Source organism: Pipistrellus hanaki (assembly GCF_964339955.1).
Source record: "Pipistrellus hanaki genome assembly, chromosome: 16".
NCBI lineage: Eukaryota > Metazoa > Chordata > Mammalia > Chiroptera > Vespertilionidae > Pipistrellus > Pipistrellus hanaki.
In genome coordinates, this window is record NC_140518.1 from 8026277 (window position 1) to 8051107 (window position 24831).

Below are 24831 nucleotides of genomic sequence, written 5' to 3' on the forward strand. Positions count from 1 at the left end.
AGTCCTCCTGTGGGAGGAGGGTGTGTGTGGGGGGGAGTCCTCCTGTGGGGAGGAGGGTGTGTCTGGGGGGGGAGAGTCCTCCTGTGGGGAGGAGGGTGTGTGTGGGGGGGAGAGTCCTCCTGTGGGGAGGAGGGTGTGTCTGGGGGGGCGCCCTCCCAGGGCAGCAGGAGGAGAGGAGTGCCAGTGGGGCTGGTTTCTTTGCCCTCCTCTGCCCTGGGGAGAGGGTGGACTGTGTTTAGGGATAAATACAGTCCGCCTTGGGGAGGGCTTCCTTCCCCCGCTCAGCCCCTGTGGTCACCGTACACAGACAGTCCCCCGGCCCCTGTGCCCAACCTCAACTGCTGTTGGTATAAACAGACCCGGGCCTAGCGGAGAGCAGAGAGGCCGGCCTCCCAGCACAGAGCCTGGGCTCATGTGACCTTGGCCATCAGGCTGTGACCGCAGGGCCTGCCTGGGGAGAGGGGAAGCCAAAGGGCACCCCAGCCAGGTGCCTGGCCCTTGGTCCGCACCTGCTTTCTCTTCCGAAAATCCAGACCAACGGGAGAGGAGAGAAGGAGGGAACGGGACAGGCCTGCCAGGGGCCAAAGAAGCCCGAGTTCCCGAGGTGATAAGAACCCAAGACTTGGCAAGCCCACCATTGCCGGAGGCGGAATCCAGGCGAGGGGCCCCCCATGGAGCCCTCCGGGGGTCGGACAGAGCAGGACCCAGGAAGGGAAGGGGCGTGAAGGGGTCCTGGCTGGGGAGCAGGGTGTGGGGCAGAGGAGGTGAGTGATAGATCCTCCCTTCCTCCAATTGATGGGCAGCGTAAACCCCGCCTGCGGCCAGACATTCCTGAGCGCTGACCCACCAATCAGCACCTGACAAATACCCATTCCTAAGTCCCTAGGTCAGTCCCTAATCACCAATCAGCGTGTGCTGAGTCCCCTATCCTTAAAGGTGTTTGTACCCCGGCCTTCGCTCTCTTCCGCCCCTCTCTCTGGAAGCAGCAGGCAGGTGTGTGTGTCCCTCCAATAAAGCCTGTGTGTGTCCTGCCATCCTGACCTCCGGCTACCTTCTCTATTTCATCTATCGTGATGGTGCATTTTTCCCTGGGGTGAGGCAGCTGCACACGTGGAGCAGGAGGAGCAGGCCCTCGTGACTGCCTCTCGCAGTGTGGGCGAGGCGAAGAGGGATGAGGGCCATCTCCAGGTCCGCCCCAGGGTTACCATCGCGCAGGAGGCTTTCTGGCGTTCCTGGGGGTCTGGGGAGAGAAGGTGGAGGCCGGTGTGGGCCCCCTTTGAGGACAATCCCCAGAGGAGGTCCTGGGAGCGGGGCCCCACTCCAGCACCCAAGTCCCTGCCCTCTCACCACCCTCCCCTGCTTGGGCCCTCCCGCTTCCTTCGCCCCACAGCTCATCTCTCCCATACCTCCCTCTGCACTCTGTCCCACTCAGATGTTGCTGGGTCTGTTTCTGGTTTTTTCCATCTCTCTCCTCTCTCTCTCTCTCTCTCTCTCTCTCTCTCTCTCTCTCTCTCTCTCTCTCAGGAAAGAAGCTGGGCTTGAGGCAGTGACGGGAGCCTGGCCACTTGCACCCCAAAACCCCACCCCACTCTTTCCCTGTGCCCCCTGGGCCAGCACAGAACAGAGCTTAACAGTTTGAACAGCTCTTCCTCAAGCCCAGAGAGGCCTTAGGACACTCTCAGGGGATTCCCAGGCCCGGGGGGGGGGGGGGGGGGGCGCGGGTGAGGCCCTCACAAGGCAGGGGCATGGCCCAGACTCCCTTGTTTACCTTTCTGAATGGAAGCAAGGCCCCTCTCCCCCCAGGTGTGGGTGGGGATGGATGGGAACTTTGTGGCGTTGCATCTTTTCCCAGGCTGAATTCCCAAGCGCTCCCCTTGGAGTATCGGGGGGCACCAGCAAGGTCCCCGGTGTCCCCAGTCCTGGGGGGGGGGGGGGGAGCGGATAGACATGGCTGTTCCAGAAACCTCCCCCCACACACCTTCAGGGACAACCTTTTGGGTGTGATTTTTAAAATGGATTTTCCCCACCCAAAATGTTCTGTCATTTTCTAGGCCACAGCATAAACTGATCCTAATAATACCCTTTTGGGTTTCTTAAGCCAAGGAAGTAACTTTTTATCTGTAAAAAAATTTGCTGAGAAATAACAATTCAATGTCCTTTTTCTCCTCCAACCAACATGTCTCCTTTGGTTTTGCTTTCTTTCCTGAGGCTGGACTGAACCTGGAGGGCGGGAGAGGTGAGGGTGAGGTCTACCTCCGCACTCATTCACTCATTCAACAAAATGCTATGAAGTGCCTACTATGTGCCAGGCGCTCGCGCCCTCTCTCTCTCTCTCTCTCTCTCTCTCTCTCTCTCTCTCTCTCTCTCTCTCTCTCTCTCTCTCTTTCTCATCCTGCCTATCCAGGGCAAAAGGCCTGGACCCTGAGTTCCAGGCAAAATCATTTAAGGATGGAAGGGATGAGAGCATGATTTTTTAGACATCTCACGCACAGGCACACAGGAGCGCGCACGCACAGAGGAAGCTGACAATCCCATATGGCAATCCCTGTGGACCGGTGGTCTGGGCACACAAATACCCCTGCCCCCACGAGCAGTCCCTCCTCCCAGCAGAATGCCTCTGAGGACTGGGGGTGCACAGCTCCAAAGGGCACCACACTAAGCAGTGCCCCCTGGAGTTGGACAACACATGTGCCTGGCTCTAAGCCCCCAATCTTTTTAAAAATATATATATATATTTTATTGATTTCAGAGAGGAAGGGAGAGGGAGATAGAGATAGAAACATCAATGATGAGAGAGAATCATTGATCGGCTGCCTCCTGCGCACCCCCTACTGGGAATTGAGGCCGAAACCCGAGCATGTGCCCTTGACCGTAATCGAACCGGGGACCCTTCAGTCTGCAGGCGGATGCTCTACCCACTGAGCCAACCCGGCTAGGACAAGCCCCCAATCTATTATTCCTGAGGCTCCCCCTCAACCACCCGTAAGTCTGCCTTTGGAAAGGTTCCCTCTGTTCATGAGTCAAGCTTAGCTTGTTCTTAAACCTTCCTGCAGCCCCGTCAGTTGGCGCTTATGTTCTCCGGGTCCTGTCTCTGCCCTTCACCAAATTCGTTCACAGCAGTCATCTGATGTGCACTTTATTCTGTGCGCTCTGTCTGTTCCCGCTCGCCCCCCACCCCATCCCCCCGCCATAAGAATGGAGCTCCCCCGAGGACAGGGACTAAGACAGGTTTGCTGGTGTTGAGATTAAGGGTATGTGTGTCAGCATAGACTGAGTTCAAGTGCAGCTGTGTGGCTTTGGGAAAGTAACTTAACCTTTTTAAGCTTCATGGTGCAACTGTAAAAAGAAGATGATGGCCGAAACCGGTTTGGCTCAGTGGATAGAGGGTCAGCCTGTGGACTCAAGGGTCCCAGGTTCGATTCCGGTCAAAGGCATGTATCTTGGCTGCGGGCACATCCCTAGTGGGGGGTGTGCAGGAGGCAGCTGGTCGATGTCTCTCTCTTTCATCGATGTTTCTAACTCTCTATCCCTCTCTCTTCCTCTCTGTAAAAAAAAAAAAATCAATAATATATATATATATATATATATATATATATATATATATATATATATTTTTTTTTTTTTTTTAAAGAAGATGATGAGAGTTTACTGCATAGGAGCACAGTGAAAACTGAAGGAGATAATAGGTGAGCCCTCAGTAAAGGTGGGTGTCTTTTTTTTCCCCCCCTATGTATCACCAGTGCCTTACATCATAGGTTTATTTCTATAACACCTGTAAGTATTGAGGATTTGTTTATCAAATAAACAATTCTTCAGTGCTTTTCAGCCTGCCTTCTGAGGAAGATACTATTTGTTTCTATTGTTCTATTATCCTTCTCCCCCCCCCCCCATTATACAGATGGGGAAATAGAGGCTCAGAGAGGTTAAGTAGATATTTCAAGGTCACACAGCTAAGAGGAGACAAAGCCAGGGTTTGAACCCAGGCCATCTGAGTCACAGTCCCTGTTCTTAATTGCTGTCCTATATCCCATTCTCCCTGACAAATTTGCTATAGAATTTTAAAATGAATCTCCAGGCAACTTTCCAATCTGCAGAGCTGAAGAAAGAGGTCTACCAGTAATTCTCCCCCAAAGAAAGAAAGGCTGATGGGGAAAGCATTTGTCACCCATGCATTCATTCACTCAACAACCCCCAAAGAAGTATCAGACCCAGGAACCTGACTCCCATGATGGATGATGGCAGTGACCTTGGGCCTTTCTGAGCTTTGACCTTTCCAGCTGCAACATGGGGATAACATTGCTTCCTGCCCCCTCCTGGGGCGGAGCTGAGGGTGAGGAATATGAATGCCAGTGGCTGATCTGCTGCTGCTTTGATCGGTGTGGAGGGGGCGGGTAAGGACGGAGTGGCAAGGACATGATCTGTGCCTCCTCCGGTGTGTGTGAGCGGGGTCCTGCTTGACTTGGGAATTCCCTTGGGATGAGCAGCGTGTGGAAGCTTCTCTGAAAACATCCAATGTTGCTTTCTGTGCAGCCTGCAGGGGGCGGTGTGGGCCCAGCCCTGCCTCAGGCTCTCCCATGGCGCTCTCAGCGGGCTCTAGACTTTCCCAGCCAGAAAACCTCTCTCCATGGACCCCAGCGAGGAGTTACAGGCAGGGTCCACTCTCCCTGCCTCCATGTCTCCTTTGTCACCACCACCCTCACGCCTCTCACCAGAGACACCCTCACCTCTAACCCTGCATCCAGCTGCTTCCGAACTTCATCCTCCCTCTTTCCCACCAGCTTTCAGCAACTGCCTCTGTCCCAGTCTGTGCCCAAAGCCCCTTCCCAGCAAAAGGATCCTCCTTTAATATGTGGGCCCCCTCAGTGCTCATCTCTCCAAAATGCTAACCCCTAACAGCACCCTCCCTCCGCTGGGCTCCACCCCCTCACTCACCCCAAAGTGATGACATTGCTGTTACCTTGGTAACGGATGCCTGTGGGTGGGTAGGGGAAATGGACTAGAGAAAGAAAGCAGGGGCTTCGGGACACTATCGGAGCGTGGGAGGGGGGAGGAGGCAAACGGATGCAGGGCCTGAGGAGGGACTGCAGGGCTCTGACCCCCCCACCATGGCTGCCCTCAGCCCCATGTTCCCAGCCTCAAGGACAAAAGAAACAGAACAGCTCCAACCGGTTTGGCTCAGTGGATAGAGCAGCGGCCTGCGGGCTCAGGGGTCCCAGGTTCGATTCCGGTCAAGGGCATGTACCTTGGTTGCAGGTGTATCCCCAGTAGGGGGCGTGCAGGAGGCAGTTGATGGGTGTTTCTCTCCCATCGATGTTTCTAGCTTTCTGTCCCTCTCCCTTCATTTCTGTAAAAGACCAATAAAATATATTTTAAAAAGAAAAAAGAAAGAAACAGAATAGAAGGGGACCTCTTCCTGGAAAGAGGTTTTCTTCAGGGAGGAAAGGGAAACATCCCCACCCCCACTGTCCCCTCACCCGGGAACAGGGCTCCTGGGCTTGGCAGGGCACAGGGAAGGGGGGGCACACACTGGGGCCCGATTCGTTCCCCTCCAGGGAGCCTGGGGCGCAGAGAGAGGGAGCGGCGCAGCCGGGGCGCGTTAGGGACAATGCCACGGGCAGTGGAGGGTGGCTCTGTGCCATGTCCGAGCTCCTGGGCTTGGTGGCAGCAGGGGGCGGAGGGGCCCCCCTCCAGCCCCTGGGGACCTGGCTGTCCCAGATGCCACAGACGGGAAGTGTGTCAGGCGCTTGCGTAAGAGCCTTCCATATTTCCATAAAGTCGTCATTACCGAGGCCTGCATTAGAGTGGGATCTGCCTCTGGGCCCCGGGGGGGGGGGGGGCTGGCCGGCAGGGGGAGGTGGGGAGGCTGGACACGGCCAGGCCACTCTTGGTGTCCTCTGCACCCCCAGCCCCACGGGCCCCGCTTCCTCTCCCCCGCGAGGAGGTGAGAACTCAGACTTGGCCTCAGCCATGATGGACTACCCCACCCCAGGGTGCCGGTGCTAAAGCCAGAGGGAAAGGCCAGCACGCAGGCCTTCAGCTCCACTGTCCTGGGCGGCCCTGGGGGCAGAGGTCACAGCGGGAAGGGCTTGAGCTGAAGGTGTTTATGGGGAAATAAGTCAGTCCTGTGGAAGGAAGCAACCCTCACATCAGCGGATCTCAGCCTCTTCCTGGAGGAATCCTAGGGATCATTCAAGCCAAAGATTCTTAATCCTTTGGGGATCTTAGATTCTCTGAGGAAAGTGCTTACCCCCCAAATTTTACATAGTTTCAAGGGGTTCAGTCACTTTAGAGCTTCCCTGGAAGCCCAAAGTTAAGAATTCTTAATAATTCCCTAACCGGTTTTTAAAAATATATATTTTATTGATTTTTCACAGAGAGGAAGAGAGAGGGATAGAGAGTAAGAAACATCGATGAGAGAGAATCACCTATCAGCTGCCTCTTGCACACCACCCACTGGGGATGCGCCCGCAACCAAGGTACATGCCCCTGACGGGAATCGAACCCAGGGACCCTTCAGTCCACAGGCCGACGCTCTATCCACTGAGCCAAACCGGTTTCGGCAAAAATAATATATTTTTTAAAAAGAATTCTTTTTTTTTTTTAAATATATTTTATTGATTTTTTACAGAGAGGAACAGAGAGAGATAGAGAGCCAGAAACGTCAATGAGAGAGAAACACCAACCAGCTGCCTCTTGCACACCCCCTTCTGGGGATGTGCCCGCAACCAAGGTACAGACCCCTGACCGGAATCGAACCCAGGACCCTTCAGTCTGCAGACCGACGCTCTATCACTGAGCCAAACCGGTTTCGGCTAAAAAAGAATTCTTAATAACACCAACTATTATTGCCCCATTTTAATCCAACTCCCCATTTCAACCCATCCTAGTCCAATTCTGCCCATCTGAAAAGAAGGAAATGAATGTCCCTCCAGAGAACAGCTCTTTGCCCCAAATTGAAGAACAGGAAAAACAAGGGCAGACTGGGACGAGGACCAGACTCTGAATGTGCTGGACACTGTGCCTCGGGCAGGTTTAAGCCGCTGGCCACCCCTCAGTCCCTGGGCTCCTGAGAGCCCAGTGCCCACTCTCATTCTGGCGGTTCTCCTGCCGAGAGGCATTCCAGCAGCTGTATTTTGGCCTCTGGTCCAGGGGGTTCTTTGAGAGTGTGACTGCCATGTGACCTCTCGTGGCCCCTGGGCCCTGGTTATTTCAGCCACTGCCTCTGGGATGGGACAAGGTTGCTCTTGCAGGAGCAGCCAGTCCGGTGCTCCGGCCCCGGCCCTGAGCCACTGCAGCGGGAGCTGTTGGCGCTGAGACAATGACTCAGACGTAGTGTGCGAACGCTTCTCTGAGGCACTCCAGAGAGGACATCCAGAGGGCATGGCACCCAGCCCCTGGCCTCCTCCACGTTTGCCCCACCTCAGGCTTCTGGTGCCCAGGCCAGATGGGTCCAGGGCCCACCAACTGTCCTGCTCGCCTTGGTCCCTGGTGCCACGGACGCCCCTGGGAGTTCTCCCTCTTGTCTCATCAGAATCCCTTCCTGGGTTGACTCCCCCACGAAACAACAGGCTCCCGGTGACTCAGGAAAGCGAGGGGAATGGCGCTGTGTCTCCTCTCTGCCTTGGGAAGAGCCCTGCGAAGGAACAAATGTCCCAAAAGAAAGGAGGCGAAGAAGGAAATGAACGTTCCCTGCTTGTCTTCCTGAGCTAACGCACTCGTTCTCCTAGCACTGCCCTGGGCCATTTGCTGATGAAGAGATGGAGGCTCTAAAGGGTTTAGCTCCTCACCCAAGGTCACAGTTAATCAGTGACTTACAGGCCCTGGATTCTAAGGAACCCAGAGTTCCTGCTAGGTGGGAGAAACAGGGGCACCTCCCCAGGAGGTCTCTAAATGCAGAAGGCCTGGTTTGCTCTAGTCCAGATCGGGTGGGGGAAGGAGGCTGACAACTCTGTCTCAGGGTGCTCCCAGCATTTCTATGTCTCAATCGGCCAGGGAGGGGGGTTTGGGGTGCCCTGAGCTGGGCAAGAGGGAGGAGGGCAGCCCTCCGAGGAGACTGGGAGGTGGCTGGTCATGAGTGGGCCAGGTCCTAGTGCAGCTCCTTTCGGGAAAGCTAGCTCTCAGGGGCTGTGGCTGCAGCAGGCGCATCTGGAGGGGAGGGGACTGAGCCCCCACAATCACGAACCCTCACGTCTGCCCTTGTCCTACTTCTGTCCCTGCAAGTAAATCTCTATTCTCGGCCACAGAAACCTGAGCGGTCCTCCGATGGTGAGCTCCTCCTTGGGAGGACAGAGATCGCATGATGGCTCTGTGCATGGGCAGACACGGGGTCCAGCCCCTCCTCCAGGGCTGCCATACAGGCAGGACCTTCTCGAGGTCCCCCCGCCCCCATCTTATCACCCACAGCAGATGAGGAGGAAGGAGACTTAGACCCAGAAGTCTCTCCGCCCCCACCCAGGAGAGAAGTCTCTCAACTCCCAACTTACCTCTTTCCGTGGACAGGCCAAGAGATGAAGCTAGACCTTTTGGTCAGGATGGGAGGGGAGGGAGGCGGTGAGGGAGGAGGACTTGAGGAAATAGAAGGTACACACACATACACACACACACACACACACACACACACGCGCGCGCGCGCGCGCAGTAGAAGCGATACCTTCAGACAAGTGGGCAGAAGACACCTTGGAGGGCAAGAACCTGCTTGCCCCGCCCCCGTTTCCTACCCCCTGAGCTAACTGCACCTGTGGCAGGCTCTGTGGGAGGGGGCGTGTCCTGGAGAAGGTTAGAGGGCCTCAGGTGCTGGGACGGAGGCCACGTCTCTCTTTCCTGCTGAAGTCCAGACAAGACTGGAAACTGACACCATGTCCAGCTTTTCATCCACAAAAAAAAAGCAGTTTGTCAGGCCTGGCCTTTGACACATGATGTTAAGTCTTCCCTTCTCTGCTTGAGGAAATTACTGCCTCGCAGCCCAGGGTACGTGTGTGTGTGGGGGGGCGTCTCTTCAGGGCAGAGAGACAGCCAGGTGCTGAATGGGGCAGAATCTCCCCCCATTCCTCCTCCACCTCTATCAGGGACTCCTCATTTGGATTCCGCTCTCGGCTCTCCTCCTGCAGATGTAACCTATTTCTATTCCCCACCCCAGCCCGCCCCCCCACCACCACCTTCTCCAGACTCTACTGTGACCTCTGGAGCCATCCCTCAACCTTGTCACGCCACCCACCCATCCCAGGTTTTTTCAATGTAACACGGCCCCCTCCACGGCTCTCCCTCCCAGGCCCCGCCCCTTCTTGTCGAGCCCTCCCAAGCCCCGCCCCCTTCGCCCTCGCCGCCGCCGCGGTAGCCAATAGCGGGGAAGCTGATTTGCATAGCGGCGCGGGGGCGCGGCGGCGGGCAGGGGGCGGAACCACGCGACCTCCTAAATCAAAGTTGGGAGGCGAGGACTGGGCGGCGGGGGCCCCGGGGTGCGGGCCGGGGCCCGCGGGGGAGGGGGGGGGAGATGGGGGGCGGGCTCAGAGGGCGGCGGAGGTGGCCGGACCGGGACCGCTCCGCGGCTCCCTCCCGCTGCTCATCCCCGCGTCCCCGCGTCCCTCCTCCCCTGACTCCCGGCAGCATCCTCCTTACGGTCCTCACTCCCGGGGTCGTCCCGCTCCCGCCGCCCCGCGCAATCGCCACCCCTGCCCGGCCGCCCCGGGAACTTTCTCCCCGCCCGCGCCCGGGAGTGAGGGGTGGCCGTGTCTGGGCGGGTGTCCCCCGGGGCTCCTCGGGAGGCGGGCTCCGGAGAAGGGCGTCAGGGTCCCGGAGAGACGCCCGCGCCCCCCCGCAGCCTGCCCCGCGGCGGGAGGACCGTCGGGTGTCGGCGTCCTCGCGGCCCTTCGCCGCCGACCATGACCGAGATGAGCGAGAAGGAGAGCGAGCCGGATGACGCGGCCGCCCACGCCGCCCCGGGGACCGGGTCTGTCCTCCCAGAGACCAAGGTAACTGGGGGGCGGGGGCCCTGGACCCCCCTGGCCGCGGCGCCCCCGGGGGCCGGACGCCGGATTCGGGGCTCTGGCCTCGGTGGCCACTCCGGGTCCGGCTGCCCCGGGGTCACATATCGGGGCAGGTGTGATTCCTGAGGCTCCGCGCTGGGGAGTGGGTTCGCGGCGGCGGGCCGCCCGGAGCCCCCCGCCCCGGGCTCGGCCCGCCCTTGCACGCGTGATGAGCGGACGCTCCGGACCCTCCGGGCCTCCGGGGCCTCCGGGGCCGGGCCGGCGCGGCTGGAGGGAGCCGGGCGGGCGGGGGAGCGTGTGGCCGTGAGTGGAGGAGTCCGCGCCGGGGCGCTGCGTGCGGGGCGCATCCCCGCGGAGCCGCTGGGTCTCGGGGCGCCGCGCAGCCGGCCCCGCTCTCCGCCCGCGTCTCTGGACACGTCTCCAGCCCGCTGTCTCTGTCCTGTGTCTCTCCGGGCGCGTCTCTCTCTCCCGCGTTCCCGGGGCTGCCCTACGTGTTTACCGCCGAGTCTCCCCGACCCGCCGCAGCCCCGCAGCCCCCCTCCCGCCCGGTTAGACCGGGGACGCGAGGCCGCGGCCGGGGGAGCGCAGCGTCCGAGGCCAGGCGGGGGCTGCGGCGGGGACCCGGGCTGTGGCTGCGGCTCTGCTCTCCCCGCACCCGGGGATCTGGACGAGGCTGGGGTGGGATAGGGCGGGTAACGAGCAAAAGAAGAGAGAGAGAGAGAGAGAGAGAGAGAGAGAGAGAGAGAGAGAGAGAGAGAGAGAGAGAGAGAGAGAGAGAGAGAGAGAGAGAGAGGGAGAGAGAGAGAGAGAGAGAGAGAGAGAAGTCATCGTAATTAATGAATATCATAATTAACCCTGATTATGTATGATCGCTGCTCCTGCGGGAGTCACCGGGAATGCGTTATTCCCCAGGGAAGTCAGGCGGAGCCCAGACTCCGGGCGCTGGAGCGGGTGAGGGCGTCGCTCACATTCAACGCACCCCTTCCCCTCCCTCCCCCCACCCTTACCCCCTACCCCGTCCCTCTTCTAATCTGTCTCCCACTTCCCAGAGTTCTAGGTGCTCTCAACTCACCCGCAAGAAGTTCTGCGGGAAGCAGCCTCAGCCGGCCTGGGGCTGGGGCTGGGGCTGGGGCTGGGGCTGGGGCTGGGGCTGGGGCTGGGGCTGGGGCTGGGGATGGGGCTGGGGCTGGGGATGGGGCTGGGGCTGGGATGGGGATGGGGCTGGGATGGGGATGGGGATGGGGATGGGATGGGGATGGGGATGGGGCTGGGGATGGGATGGGGATGGGGCTGGGGCTGGGATGGGGATGGGGCTGGGGCTGGGATGGGGCTGGGGCTGGGGCTGGGGCTGGGGCTGGGGATGGGGATGGGGATGGGGCTGGGATGGGGATGGGGATGGGGCTGGGGCTGGGATGGGGATGGGGATGGGGATGGGATGGGGATGGGGATGGGGCTGGGGATGGGGCTGGGGCTGGGGCTGGGATGGGGATGGGGATGGGGATGGGATGGGGATGGGGCTGGGGCTGGGATGGGGATGGGGCTGGGGCTGGGATGGGGATGGGATGGGGATGGGGATGGGGATGGGGAGAAGCTCTGCCCCATCTCCAGACTTCAGGCAAGACCTCCTTTCCCTTACACAGAGGAAGGCAGTGAGGACCAGAATAGATGGGTCTTTGGCTCCCCCTGGTAGTATCTAGTTCATCTGGAGTTCTCTCTAATGCCCTCTTCCTCCTCATTCTGTCTTGGCCCCCTCCCCCTCACCCAGGATATAAGGTTAATTCAAGGTCAAGATCATCAAGGGGGTGACCAGGGCGAGGTGAGTAAAGCCATGGTGGAGTCTGGCTGAGGCACCCAGGAAGCTCCCCCTCCCTGAACCAGAGGGACCTAGTGGGTCTTCCTGTCCAAGTCTTCAGATATACATTTTTAAAATTCTTTGTGTTTTTTTTTTTTAATATATTTTATTGACTTTTTACAGAGAGGGATAGAGAGTCAGAAACATCAATGAGAGAGAAACACCAATCAGCTGCCTTCTGCATATTCCCTACTGGGGATGTGCCCGCAACCAAGGTACATGCCCTTGACTGGAATCGAACTTGGGACTTTTCAGGCTGCAGGCTGACACTCTATCCATTGAGCCAAACCAGTCAGGTCTGTTTTTGTTTTTTGTTTTTTATCAGATATACATTTGACCTTCTCCTGGCCTTTCTGAGAATGAGACCCCGGCTCTCAGACCACAGAGTCAACCCCCCCTCAGACCACCTGTCTCCTGGGAAAGGAAAGAGGTGTGGGGCAGGAGGCTGTGCTTGGAATATCTGTGACAGCTTCTTTCCGGCAGAGGGTCCCAGGAGTTGAGCCCCATCCCGAGGCCCAAGGCCCCTGGCCTTATCAGTGGCCTCTAGTCACCCTGGGCAGACATACGCCAGCCCCCTCCCTGCTCCCCAGGGACTAGGGGGTCTGCTCCCCACACCGAGGCCTGGCCGCTCTGCCCTGACCTTAGCTCCCCACAAGCATGCGGAGCGCGGGCAGGAGCCCTGGGCAGTGCTGCCTCAGCAGTCAGCAGGCTGCCAGCTCAGCTGTGTGGGGAGGAGGAGGCCTGTGCTGGGCAGGTTTGCACTGCCCCCCTCCCAGCCCGAGGACCCTCCAATGCCAGTCACCCTGCCCCCCTCCCAGCCCGAGGACCCTCCAATGCCAGTCACCCTGCCCCCCTCCCAGCCCGAGGACCCTCCAATGCCAGTCACCCTGCCCCCCTCCCAGCCCGAGGACCCTCCAGTGCCAGTCACCCTGCCCCCCTCCCAGCCCGAGGCCCCTCCAGTGCCAGTCACCCTGCCCCCCTCCCAGCCCGAGGACCCTCCAATGCCAGTCACCGCTGGGTCTGAGCCTCGGCTATTCCAGGAGCAGGGGAGGAGTGCACACCTGGCCTGGCCGCTCTGTGCCTTTGTGCCACCCCCTTGGGAAGGACTCGGCCATAACTCAGTAATAACAAGCTGGGCTGGGGGTCAGGAGGGCAGAGGTGGGCAGAGAGAGAATAATTCAGGACCCTTGCCAGCCTCCTTCCGTTCTCCTCCCCCAACCTGTCTCAAGGAAACTTCTATCTCCAGGCTGTGGCAGTGCGGGAGAGGAAAGGAAGAGGATTGGTTGCTGCCCACCCAGCTCAGTTCGAGGCAGGTACACCAGAAGGGGCTGGGACCCACCAGCAGGGAAGCCAGCATCCCAGGCTTGTCCATCAGTGGGCCGCCTGGGCATTTATTGCCAAATCCATCCTTCTGCCCTCCCTGCGGTTGAGTCTCACCCCGGCACCCAAGTTACTGAGCCACCTTCCTCGTGTCAGCACCTCCTCTTCTGGGTCCCCATCCCATGCTACCACACAGGGCCCGTGATCGCCCCCTTGGGTGCCATCTTTGGGAAGACCCTGCCATGCCAGCTCTGCCATCTGAGTCAGCTTGTGCCAAGTCCACCGCCAGCTGCTTCGTGCCCTTTCAGGAGCTGGCAGGGGGTGTGAGGTACAGCAGGGAATGGAGAAGAGAAGGGACCGTCGAGGGCAGGGGTGGGGAACCTGTCTTCTGCCAGGGGCCATTCGGGTGTTTATAACATCATGCGTGGGCCATACACAATTGCCAACTTAGAAATCAGCCTGCTCTATTTGGTCAGACATTCAATTAACTCACCCCGAATGCCTTGGCAGGGCCAGGCCAGGTGGTTTTGCAGGCCTTATATGGCCCGTGGACCTGGCATTCCCACTCCTGGCCTAGGGTTCGGGGAAGTGGGGAGGAATTCAGAAGAACAGGGCTGGTGGTTCAGGCCCCAAGCCAGACAGGCTCCAGGTGCCTTGGGATGGAACGGGATCCAAGGGAAGAGGATCCAGCTCACCAGGGTACACGGCAACCCCTCCCGGTGCCAGGGAATGGGCCCTGGAACGTGCGGGCGCCAAAAACATAGCTGGCGGGAAGGTGGGGAGAGATCTCCGGGAACGAGGAGCCCCGGGATGGGAACCCTTGGCCAGGCTGGGCCAAAATGACACCGTGCAGCGAGCCGGTGTCTCTAGAGGGAGCAGGCATCGAGCCGTTCGCCAGGGGTGACCTTCCTGCCTCCAACCACAGCCCTTGGCACCTGCCAGCCTCCCCAGGTGGTACCCGAGCCCACACTCAGCCAGTGAGTTTCCGACAGAGTCGGGGTTGCCCTGGAGCTGGGGAGAATGGGGAGGCTGGTAGTGATGCTGGGAGGTTGCTGTGAAAATAATGGCCTGGGGAAGGGGACGTGATAGCTGTCTTAAACTATTTGAAGGCCTGACATGTGTGAGAGGGAGCAGCCCTCCCTGGAGCCACGGGAGGAGCAGGGCCGCAGGCAGAAGTGGCAGGAGGCGGGTTTCAGCTCTCTATGGGGAAGCGCCCTCCAGTGAGTGTGGCTGCCCGAAGGTGGGGTGCCCGTCCCAAGAGTGGGTGTGCTTCCTGTCACAGGGGTGACCAGCACAGTCGGACAACCATTCTGAGGGGACGGGCAGGGGGGCCGGATAGGGACTGCTCTCCATGGCCAGGCGTGTCTACAGGCCAGTGATACAACGTAGTCTTTAAGTCCCTTCCTGCCTACATTGTGCTACTGGCCTGTAGACAAGCCCACGGAGCAGTTGAGGGGCAGAGGCCCGGCACAGCGCGGCAGGAGGCTCCTGCTCACTTGGGCTCCACAGCCAAAGCCACTGGTTCGAGTCCTGGCTCTGCTACTTCCCAGCTGAGGTCTCATGGGTAAGTGCCTTCACCCCTGTGAGACTCAGTTCCTCCTGTGAAAGGGGGGTAGGATCATGGTCACCACCTCAGAGGGCAGAGCCAGGATGGATGAGATGTTGCAGAAAAAGTGCGAACTCCCTTCCAGCTCACTGACGATGACGGCCCCTTATAGCTCTCAGTTTGTGTTTTTTGCTTTTTGGACCCAGAGCCTTGCATTGCTTAGAGAGCACGCAGTCCTACCTCTTTCCTCTTGGATGTGGGGAAACTGAGTCCCGGAGAGAGGCAGGGAAGTGACGTGCCTTCAGACAGCAGGTTTGGTTCTGCCCCCACCCCCAGCACGGACGTCCGGGGACCTGTGTGTTCTGTCTGTGAAAGCCCCCGGCCTGTAGATCACATTCGTGTCCAGATCCGTTGGCCCTCCGGCCTCCACCTCTGCCTCAGCGCGCAGGCATGCCGGGCCGGGGCCCCGTGCTCACAGGCACACAAAGAGCCCACAGCGCTGTCCGGGAAGCTGCGTTCGGAAGGCGCTGGGCAGCTCAGGGTGCCAGGCACCCCAGGGCTCTGGCTTCACAGCTGGCAGTGGCACACGAGGCCTCCTTGTGCCCAAACACCTCCCTCTCCGCTCCCCTCATCCGTCTCGCTGCCGGCTGACCACCCCAGGCCTGGAGGGGCCACCATTTCCATCCTCTTGGCACCGCCGCCAGGCTGGCTGCCATGGCACACAGGCTGCCTGGTGTGCCAGCCGGGAACCCTGGCCAAGTGTTCCTGTCTGGAGCCAGGCTTCTGGGCGCCCCCTCCCCCTTTTTCTATCGCTGTGGGAAGGAGTGGGCGGGGGTGGGGGGGCGGGACTCTCCACAGGAGGGGAGTGGGGCAGGGATGTGAGTGGAGGAGGTTCCAGGCCTCGCCCTGGGAGGCTCGGGAATGGTGTGTGAGGGCCAGATCCTCCCTGCAGGATCCGCTCTGCACTCCAAACGGGCTCCATTTGGGATTCCAGCCACTCGCTCATTTATTCAGCAAACGCCGGCCGGGCATCCACTGTGTGCGCAGGCTCTGTGCTGAGATGTGCAGCCTCGGCCCCTGCCCCGGGCCGGCTCCCGGGCTCTGGGGAGAAGGAGAAGTGAATAACAACATAACCTGATTGGAGCTGTAATGGAAGGCAGCGTCTGGGCACCGGCCCCAGAGGAGGGGGTGGTTCCACTAAATGGAATTCCTGCAGGAGAGACAACTTCCCGGAAGAGGAAGTCCCAGGAAATCCTGAAGGATAAAGAGGGTATAAACTGGATGAGGAGAGAAGAGGACAAATAAGCCCATAGCTCAGGGGCATAAAGCACAGATAAGCCCGAGTCCTCAGGCCTGGGTGGCAGGTGGAAGGCCTGGGCTGGAAAGGCAGGTTTTCCCAAGTTACAGAGTCTCATGTCTGAAGTGAGGGCTTCTGCTGGGTCCTGAGGAGCCGTAAAAAGTTTTGTTTTTGGTTTTTAAAAATATATTATTATTGCCGAAACCGGTGTGGCTCAGTGGATAGAGCACCGGCCTGCAGACCGAAGGGTCCCGGGTTCAATTCCTGGTCATGAGCATGTACCTTGGTTGCGGGCACATCCCCAGTAGGGGTATGCAGGAGGCAGTGGATGGATGTTTCTCTCTCATCAATGTTTCTGACTCTCTCCCTCTCCCTTTCTCTCTGTAATATATATATATATATATTATTATAATATATATAATTGATTTCAGAGAGGAAGGGAAAGGGAGAGAGAGATAGAGACATCAATGATGAGAATCATTGATTGGCTGCCTCCTGCACACCCCCTGCTAGGGTTTGAGCCCATAACCCTTGGCCAGAATCAAACCTGCGGACCCTTCAGTTGGCAGGCAGAGGCTCTATCCACTGAGCCAAACTGGCTAGGGCCATGACAAGTTTTTAGCAAGGTCAGGGATCACCTCCCTGTATGGAAAGCAGATGGAGGCAGCCCGGCTGGTGTGGCTCGGTGGTTGAGAGCAGACCCATGAACCAGGAGGTCATGGTTGATTCCTAGTCAGGGCACATGCCCAGGTTGTGGGCACAATCCCTATTAAGGGACCTGCAGGAGGCAGCCGATCAATGATTCTCTCTCACCATTGATGTTTCTATCTCTCCCTCTCCCTTCCTCTCTCTCAAATCAATAAAAAACATATATATATAAAGCAGGTGGAGGCAAAAGGTTGTGGCCTCAATCAGCCTCAATCAGCCTGGGGTGCTGTGGCCTGAATTAGGGCAGGGCTGTGCGAGTGATGAGGCAATCGTAGGGGACAGGCTGGAGAGGAGTTTTAGAGGGAAAGCAGCCCTGAGGATGAGGGTTCAGGATCACCACTCCCACCCTGTTCAAGGACAGGTGGACAGCCGAAACCGGTTTGGCTCAGTGGATAGAGCGTCGGTCTGTATACTGACAGGTCCCGGGTTCAATTCCGGTCAGGGGCATGTACGTTGGTTGCGGGCAGATCCCTGGTAGGGGTGTGCAGGAGGCAGCTGGTCCATGTTTCTCTCTCATCGATGTTTCTAGCTCTCTATCCCTCTCTCTTCCTCCCTGTGAAAAATCAATAATAATAATAATAATAAAAAATAAAAAAGAACAGGTGGACACCTGGACCTGGTGTGTTGTGTTTAACCCCCAAAGCATTTTTTAACTCGAGTAAACCGTGTGCCCATACCACGAAGCCCTGTGGAGCCATAAAGAAGAATGATGGATCCCTGTAAGTATTGGTATGGAATGACTTCCAAGATTTACTGTGACGTGGAAAAAGCAAGGTACGGGAAAAACAGTATACTACCATTTCTGCAAAGGGGGGAAAAAAATGAACCCTTTTAAATGTGTTTCCGTTCCATTTCCCATAGAAGTCTAAGTTTCTTGTGAAAATTGGAAAGCCTGACCCTCCTGGGTGGCCGCCCTGGCTGTTCAGTTGGCCACGGTCCCCACCGCCCCTCCTTGTGCGCCTGCCCAGCCGGACTCCTCTGCTCACGGAGGTCACCCGAGGCCTCTGGGGTTCTGGAACTTCATCTCACCCCTGGCCCCAACAGAGCTGTCCTGGGGGGCAGCAGCCTCCTGGGCTTCCGCTCACAGCCCCTCTTCCTCCCTCAGCTCCAGCGGCTCAAGCGCTCGCTGTCCCTCAGGACCATCCTCCGCAGTAAGAGCGTGGAGAACTTCTTCCTCCGCTCCGGCTCCGGCTCCGAGCTCAAGTGCCCCACCGAGGTGCTGCTGACCCCGCCGACCCCGCTGCCCCCGGCCTCCCCGCCCCGGGCACCCACCGAGAGGGGCCTGCCCACCCCGGCCCCCTCCCCCTGCCCGGTCCCACGGCCCCTGGCATCTCTCAAACCCGTGAGGCTGCACAGCTTCCAGGAACACGTCTTCAAGCGAGCCAACCCCTGCGAGCTGTGCCACCAGTTCATTGTGGGTAGGTGCCTGAGGCGGGCGCGGGGAGGGGCCAGGGTGGGCACGGGATTGGCCTGAGAGTCATGGCTCCCATTCTCACTGTGCCCCTCACCCCGGGCAGACAGATGAGCACTGTTGGGGTGGGGGCCAAGGTCTCGCTGTGTTTACTAACAACTCGGGCTTCAGTGCAAGTTCCCACCCTGACTGGATGAGAGGCAGATGCTGGTCCCGGAGACTGGTCCCCTCCCCTCCCCCTCCTCCCTCATCTGCCCCCTTTGCTCCATTGCCCATGGGGGTGTCCTCTCTCGATCAACCTCTTTTTCTGAACCCAAATTCTCCCCAGGAAACTCCAAGCAGGGCTTGCGTTGTAAGACGTGCAAAGTCAGTGTCCACCTCTGGTGCTCCGAGGAGATCTCCCACCAGCAATGCCCGGTCAAGTCGGTGAGTGGGGCCGAAACCGGTGTGGCTCAGTGGATAGAGCATCAGCCTGCGGACTGAAGGGTCCCGGGTTCGATTCCGGTCAAGGCATGTACCTGGGTTGCGGGCACATCCCCAGAGGGGGGTGTGCAGGAGGTGGCTGATCGATGTTTCTCTCTCATAGATGTTTCTGACTCTCTATCCCTCTCCCTTCCTTTCTGAAAAAAAAAAAAAAAAATCAATAAAATATAAAATTAAAAAAAAGACAGTGAGTGGAGGCGGCTGGTGGAGAGCCCACAGGGGGGAGGAGTCCCCCTCCAGGCTGGTTCCCCATGTGGCCTTGAGGAAGATAAGTTACTCCACGGGCTTCGGCGTCCTCACACCCTCTCTCCGCCCCCTCTTGCCCTAGTCTTCCTCCTTCCGTCGCAACTTCAGCTCCCCGCTCCTGGTGCATGAGCCGCCGCCAGCCTGTGCCGCCAGCAGAGAGTCCCCCCCGACCGGTGAGTACCCCCTGCTGCTCCCGAGCCCACTGTGGGGCGCTGAGAAACCCACGCCTTCCTCATGGGCCTGGGTCACACCGCCACCACTTCCCTCCTGAAGGTGGGGCTCCTTCACCCACTCCTCCTTCAGCAAACTTTACTGAGCACCTGCTAAGGGCCAGACATTGAGCCAGCCACAGGGACGTAGCGCTAAAGAAGATGAAGTTCGCCGAGACCGGTTTGGCTCAGTGGATAGAGCTTAGGTCTGCGGACTGAAGGGTCCCAGGTTTGATTCCGGTCAAGGGCATGTACATTGGTTGAGGGCACATCTCAAGTAGGGGGTGTGCAGGAGGCAGCTGGTCGATGTTTCTTTCTCATCGATGTTTCTAGCTCTCTATCCCTCTCCCTTCCTCTCTGTAAAAAATCAATAAAATATATTTAAAAAAAAAAAAAAAAAGGAAAAGAAAAAGAAAAGACAATATGGCTGGGGCTCAGGGAGTGAGAGTGAGAGGGTGTGACAGGACCATGGCCCAGGGCCTGGGGCTCCATTTGTGATTGTTCTCTGGACTTTATTCTAAGGACAATTGTTGTGTTTTCACAAGGGCATTCTGGCTGCTGTGTGGACTGGAGAGGCCCCAGTGGAAGCAGAGAGAGTAGTTGGAGGGTTGTGATGGTTGCCAAGAGAGAGTTTGGGAGCTTGGGGCAGACTGGTGGCGGTGGAGAGGGAGGGAAGTGGGCAGGTTCTAGAACATTCCGGAGGTAGGACTAAGTGCTGGAGTGATGTGGGCAGTGAGGAGAGGGAGGGGTCAAAGATGCCGCAGTTTCTGCGTGGGCTCCGTGGGAGGACCTGGCTCTCCCTGTGATGGGGGAGGGGGGAGGGCAGATGAGGGGAGACCAGGGTTCAGCCTCCAGGATGCTGAGCGGTGGGGCAGCCGGGGCTGAGACCCAGGGCTCCGGGGCTGAGCGAGGCTGGCAGCGAGGTACAGGCCTTGAGTGTGGATCCTTGGCAGGCGCCAGCGGAAAGGTGGACCCCGTCTACGAGACCCTACGCTATGGCACCTCCTTGGCACTGATGAACCGCTCCAGCTTCAGCAGCGCCTCTGAGTCCCCCACACGGAGCCTGGTACGGTGGGCACCAGAGGGGAGCCTCGGGGCAGGGGTCTCTGCGGATGAGGGTCCAGGGCCTGAACCCTTCCCTCCGTCTGTCCCCAGAGCGAGCGGGAGGAGCTGACTGAGGACGGGGAGAGCAGCATCCGGAGCTCTGAGGAGGGCCCTGGCGACAATGGTGAGTGGAGGTCAAGGACCAGGGGCAGGGAGGGGTCACAGTGCCAGTGCGGTGGCTTCCTGCTGCCTCACACCCTGTCTCCCCTCCGCCCTCCACCCTCTCCCCCCTCCCCCGCCCCCCGCATCCGCAGTGTTCACAGCCCCCGCAGAGAGCGAAGGCTCAGGACCGGAGGAGAAGAGCCCAGGACAGCAGGTGAGGGGTGCTGGCGCCAGCCCCAGGCGGCCAGGTGTCACTGGCCCACCGGGGGGTGAGGACAGGGGAGAGGAAGTGTCACTGATCCATCATTTATTCAGCCCGCCGCCTGTCCACAGGGTGGGCGATGCTGGGGGAGTGGCAACAGCAGGCAGGGCATCACCCTCCCACACTGGCCCACTGCCTACTGCGCCCACTCCTGTTCCCACAAGGGCGGGCCGTTTCAGGGTGCAGAAGGCAGCAGAGGAGCCCCCTTCTCCATCCCGGCCCAGTCCCCGCGGGGGGGGGGGTGCACAGCAGCTGGGAGAGCCTGGCCTCTCCGTGTCCTTGACCCAGGAGCCCCGTGTCCCACCTCCCAGCCCCCAGGTAGCAAGGTCAAGGCCAGCGGGTGGAGTGAAGAGGGTGTGGCCCCCCATCCCTGACCCAGAGCTCTCCACAGCCCCCCAAGCAGCCGCCGCGGAAGGACGTGGGGCCCATGTACTCCTACGTGGCGCTCTACAAGTTCCTGCCCCAGGAGAACAACGACCTGGCCCTGCAGTGAGTCCTCCCTGTGCCCGGCCCACCTGGCGGCCCCCTGCCCCACCGCAGGCTCTGCACTCTGGACCTTCGGGAACCTTCTCCCGCGTCCTGGAGGCTGCTGAGCCCAGAGAGGAGCGGAGCTGCCCCGGGTCCGAGAGGGAATGGGCGCTGATGGCATGGCTCTCGCCCCTGCCCCGGCTCTGTCCGCTGTCCCTGAGGTCACACAGTGTCCTCTGCTGAGGGCATCGGGAATCCGCCCTCCGCTGAGGGGCCACGCAGGGGATCTGGGGCCCAGGAGGGTGGGGGTGGGGTGCAGAGAGGGCCAGCCCCCCCACCCCCCATGCTGCCCCGCTCTCTCCCCCCAGGCCCGGAGACCGGATCATGCTGGTGGATGACTCTAACGAGGACTGGTGGAAGGTGAGTTGGCAGGGTGGGAGGCAGGGGGATCCTGGTAGGCATCTCACCAACCTCTGCCCCCACGGGCACTGCCCTCCCTTCTCTCCAGGCCCCAAAGACCACTCCTCCTCCAGCCACTGGCTCTAGCCAAGCCTGGGACCAGCCCTCAGGCCTTGCTCTTGCTTTGACCTCCCTCCGCCCCCGCCCCCCGCCCCCCGCCGCCTCAGCTCTGTCTCTCTGCCCACCTGACGCCCTTCCCAATGCAGACGCCACCGACTGGGGGCTGAATGCAGAGAACCCAGCACCTGGCATTGGCTCTGAGTGGCCCCTGGGTCTGGAGAGAGCAGTGAGGGGTGGGGGGCACTGGTGCTCACGCCAGCCTCATCCCCAGGGCAAGATTGGCGACCGGGTTGGCTTCTTCCCGGCCAACTTTGTGCAGCGGGTGAGGCCGGGCGAGAACGTTTGGCGCTGCTGCCAGCCCTTCTCCGGGAACAAGGAGCAGGGCTACCTGAGCCTCAAGGAGAACCAGGTGAGGGCCGGGCCCTGCCGGCTGCAGGAGGCGGGGCCGCGGGGCCTCTGTCCTCTCCTGGGGGGCTTGGGATTGGTGGCCACAGGCAGGGGGCTGCGTTACCTGGGAGGCAGCTTTGGGGAGGAGAGGAGCACTGGATTGGGAGTCCAGAGGCTCGGGTTCGAATGGTGGCCCTGCCTCCGGCTTGTGGCGTGACCTCAGCCAAGTTCTTGTCCCGCTGAGATGTGGTTAGTTAGACCTGCTGGTGTCACCGTCAGCCCCAGAGTGCGGCTCTGTGTCTGCTGACGTCCTGGTCTTGCTGCTGCACCCTGTGCCCTTCTGGGATCTGCACCCAGCACCCCGGCTGAGGTCTGCAGCCACATCTGATGCCAGTTTCCTCATTCCCCGAAGCGGGGCCCCCTGGGAGCCATCAGCAGGACTCGGGGCCGGGGCTGCAGGCGGGGCCAGGCCTCAGCGCCGTGTCTCTCTGGCTCAGATCTGCGTGGGCGTGGGCAGGAGCAAGGATGCTGACGGCTTCATCCGCGTCAGCAGCGGCAAGAAGCGGGGCCTGGTGCCAGCCGACGCCCTGACCGAGATCTGAGTGGAGCCAGGAGAACCCAGATGCCACCCCTGCCTGTGCCTGGCCCTCGCTTCTGGTCCGGGAGGGGAGCGGCCATCTGCCCACGCGCCCCCTCCCTCCGCCTCTCCCCCCGCGGCCATCGCCACGGCTCCCGAGGCTTCTGCTCTGAGGAGGTTCCGTTTCTTGGTCCCAGGGTGTCAGAAAGATGTGCTCCTCTGGGACTTGGGGGTGGGGGAGGAGAGAATGGGGGGCGGGGGAAAGGGGAGCTCCAGGCAGGACCACCCCGTGCCCAGGCACCCCCAGTCCAGATGCCGTGCTGAGTCCAGCCCTGAGGGGCATTCTTGGGGGACATCCCTGCTGCTTCTTCCCCACAGCCTCCTGTGCCCACGCCAGCTCTGCATGGCCCACACTCCCTCTGCCGCGGGGCTCTGCTCGGGCCTGACGTGTGCGGCCTGGCCACGCTGCCGGCGGAAGGAGTGCCTTCCCGGCCCTCGGCCCCCAAGTGCTGCTCTGTGTCCGCTGAGGGGGTTCGGGGCTCTGGGAGGGTGCGGGTCCCTCTCCCGGTCTCACTGCCTCGGTCACTCCATCAATTCTCAGGAAAGTCCTGCAGGAACCTCTCCCGCTACTTGAACTCTGGGCGGACAGAGGAGGGGAGGCTGGGGGCTGGGGAGGATGTGGCACAGCCGAGACTGTCCCCTCCAGCAGCGCAGTCACCACCGAGCAGCCCACCCTGCCCTTGCTCACGGGGAGGGGTACGGGGGGGAGGGGGAAGGACAGCCAAGAGCAACCTGAACACAGAAACCTGACTGAACACGGGCCTGCGCTTGGTCCAAACACCCCCATTTCATTGTCAGGGCTCTATCAGCCCCCCAGCAGCAGGACCCACCAGCCAGGGGCCCCAGCCTCAGGGCTGACTCCCTCCCGGCCCCCCTCACCCCTCTCTGAGCCCTGCAGGGAGGGTGCCTCGCTGGCTGTATTTGCTCCCCTGTCCCGGACCCAGCGCCCTGGGAGGAAGAGGGAGGGAGCGGCTGGGAAGGTGGGTGGTTGCTGGGCCACCAGGAAGGCACCCTGAGGGCGGGGTGGGCACCCACAAAGACAAACACTCCCTTGCTGGTTCCTTTCCTCCGGCGCCAGTGTCCCTCTTCCCCCAGCTCAGAGCCTCCTCTGGTGTCCTTGATCGTGCCAGCTGATGCCACCCCCATCCTGGGCACAGTCACGCCCTCCCGAGCGGTGGGAGGGACACATTGTCTTATGCACTGGCCCCTGCCCCACTTCACCCCACGCCCCCCGCGGAGGGGCGCTCAAGCCACACTGCCCTGTTTGCTGCCATGAGGCCCCTCAGCACCACCGGGGCGGCCCTTGCCCTCTGTACATACGGCTGCATGACGGTCTGCGGGGCCTCGCCCAGCCCCCAGACCCCAATAAACGTTTCTGTCCCAGGCTGTGTCTGTGTGTGTCCGCTTGGGAGGGGCGGGGTGGGGCGGGGCGGGCAGGAGTGGGATGGGGCTGGGCGTGCTGAGAGGAGCGAGGCCTGAAGGTGGGTGTTGATCTCTGGGAGGAGTGTTGAGGCTGACAATGGGGTGTTGAGGCTGGCATTGGGGTGTTGAGGATGACACTGGAGGGGTCCCCAAGCCTCTTCACTCCCTTCTGCTGGAGCAGCCAGAGACGCGGGGTCTGGAAGGTGTGGAGAGCAGGGGCTGGGGGGAGTCGGAGCGGAGAAGGTGGAAAGGACCGAAGGGGGGGACCAGGTTTGTGGGGTGCTAGAGGGGAGTGGCGGTGTGTGTGTGTGTGTGTGTGTGTGTGTGTGTGTGTGTGTGGCTGCGGCCACTGGCTGGTTCCCGGCACCGGGGTCGCGCAGGGCGCGGGCACACACCTCCCCGCGTCCCGACGCTCCCCGCCCACCCAACGAGGCCCCCCAGGACCCGGGCCTGCGGGGTACAATGTCCCCCCCTTCTCCCCCCCTTCCCCCGAGACCAGCCTCGCCCCGCAGCCTCCCGGGTCCCAGGCAGCACGTTGGCGGCGGGACAGTCGGGCCAGCGGGGCCGGGATGACTCAGTCGGGCGCCGGGCACGAAGCTCCCCGCCCACCTGCTCCGGCAGAAGCGCGGCCCGTCCCCGTCCCCCTCCTGCCCCGCGGGCGGCGCGTCACCGGAGCGCGTCCCGCTATTTATAGGCGGAGGGGGGCCGGAGCAGCGGGGGCGGGCTGTGGGGGTGCCGGTCCCGGGGCGCTGCAGGGCGGGGGGACTGCTCCTCCCCGTGGGCACGCCCCGGGTCTGCTTTCCTGCCCCGCCCCCCAAGCGAGGTAAGCCAGGTGGGACCGGGCCCTGAGCTGTCTTTGGGCCCTTCCCCCAAGG

The 24831-nt window shown here is 60.5% G+C and overlaps 1 protein-coding gene across 1 annotated transcript; it reads left to right on the forward strand.

The window, feature by feature from the left end:
• The first annotated feature begins 9506 nt into the window (after window positions 1–9506).
• On the forward strand, window positions 9507–23912 carry STAC2 (SH3 and cysteine rich domain 2). Its single transcript, XM_084863149.1, has 11 exons — window positions 9507–9968; window positions 17812–18124; window positions 18446–18543; window positions 18929–19019; window positions 20009–20121; window positions 20211–20283; window positions 20414–20475; window positions 20915–21012; window positions 21360–21411; window positions 21782–21919; window positions 22395–23912. The coding sequence occupies exons 1-11, from the start codon at window positions 9879–9881 to the stop codon at window positions 22497–22499; spliced, it is 1233 nt and encodes a 410-aa protein (XP_084719275.1). The 5' UTR covers window positions 9507–9878; the 3' UTR covers window positions 22500–23912.
• Window positions 23913–24831: the final 919 nt, after the last annotated feature.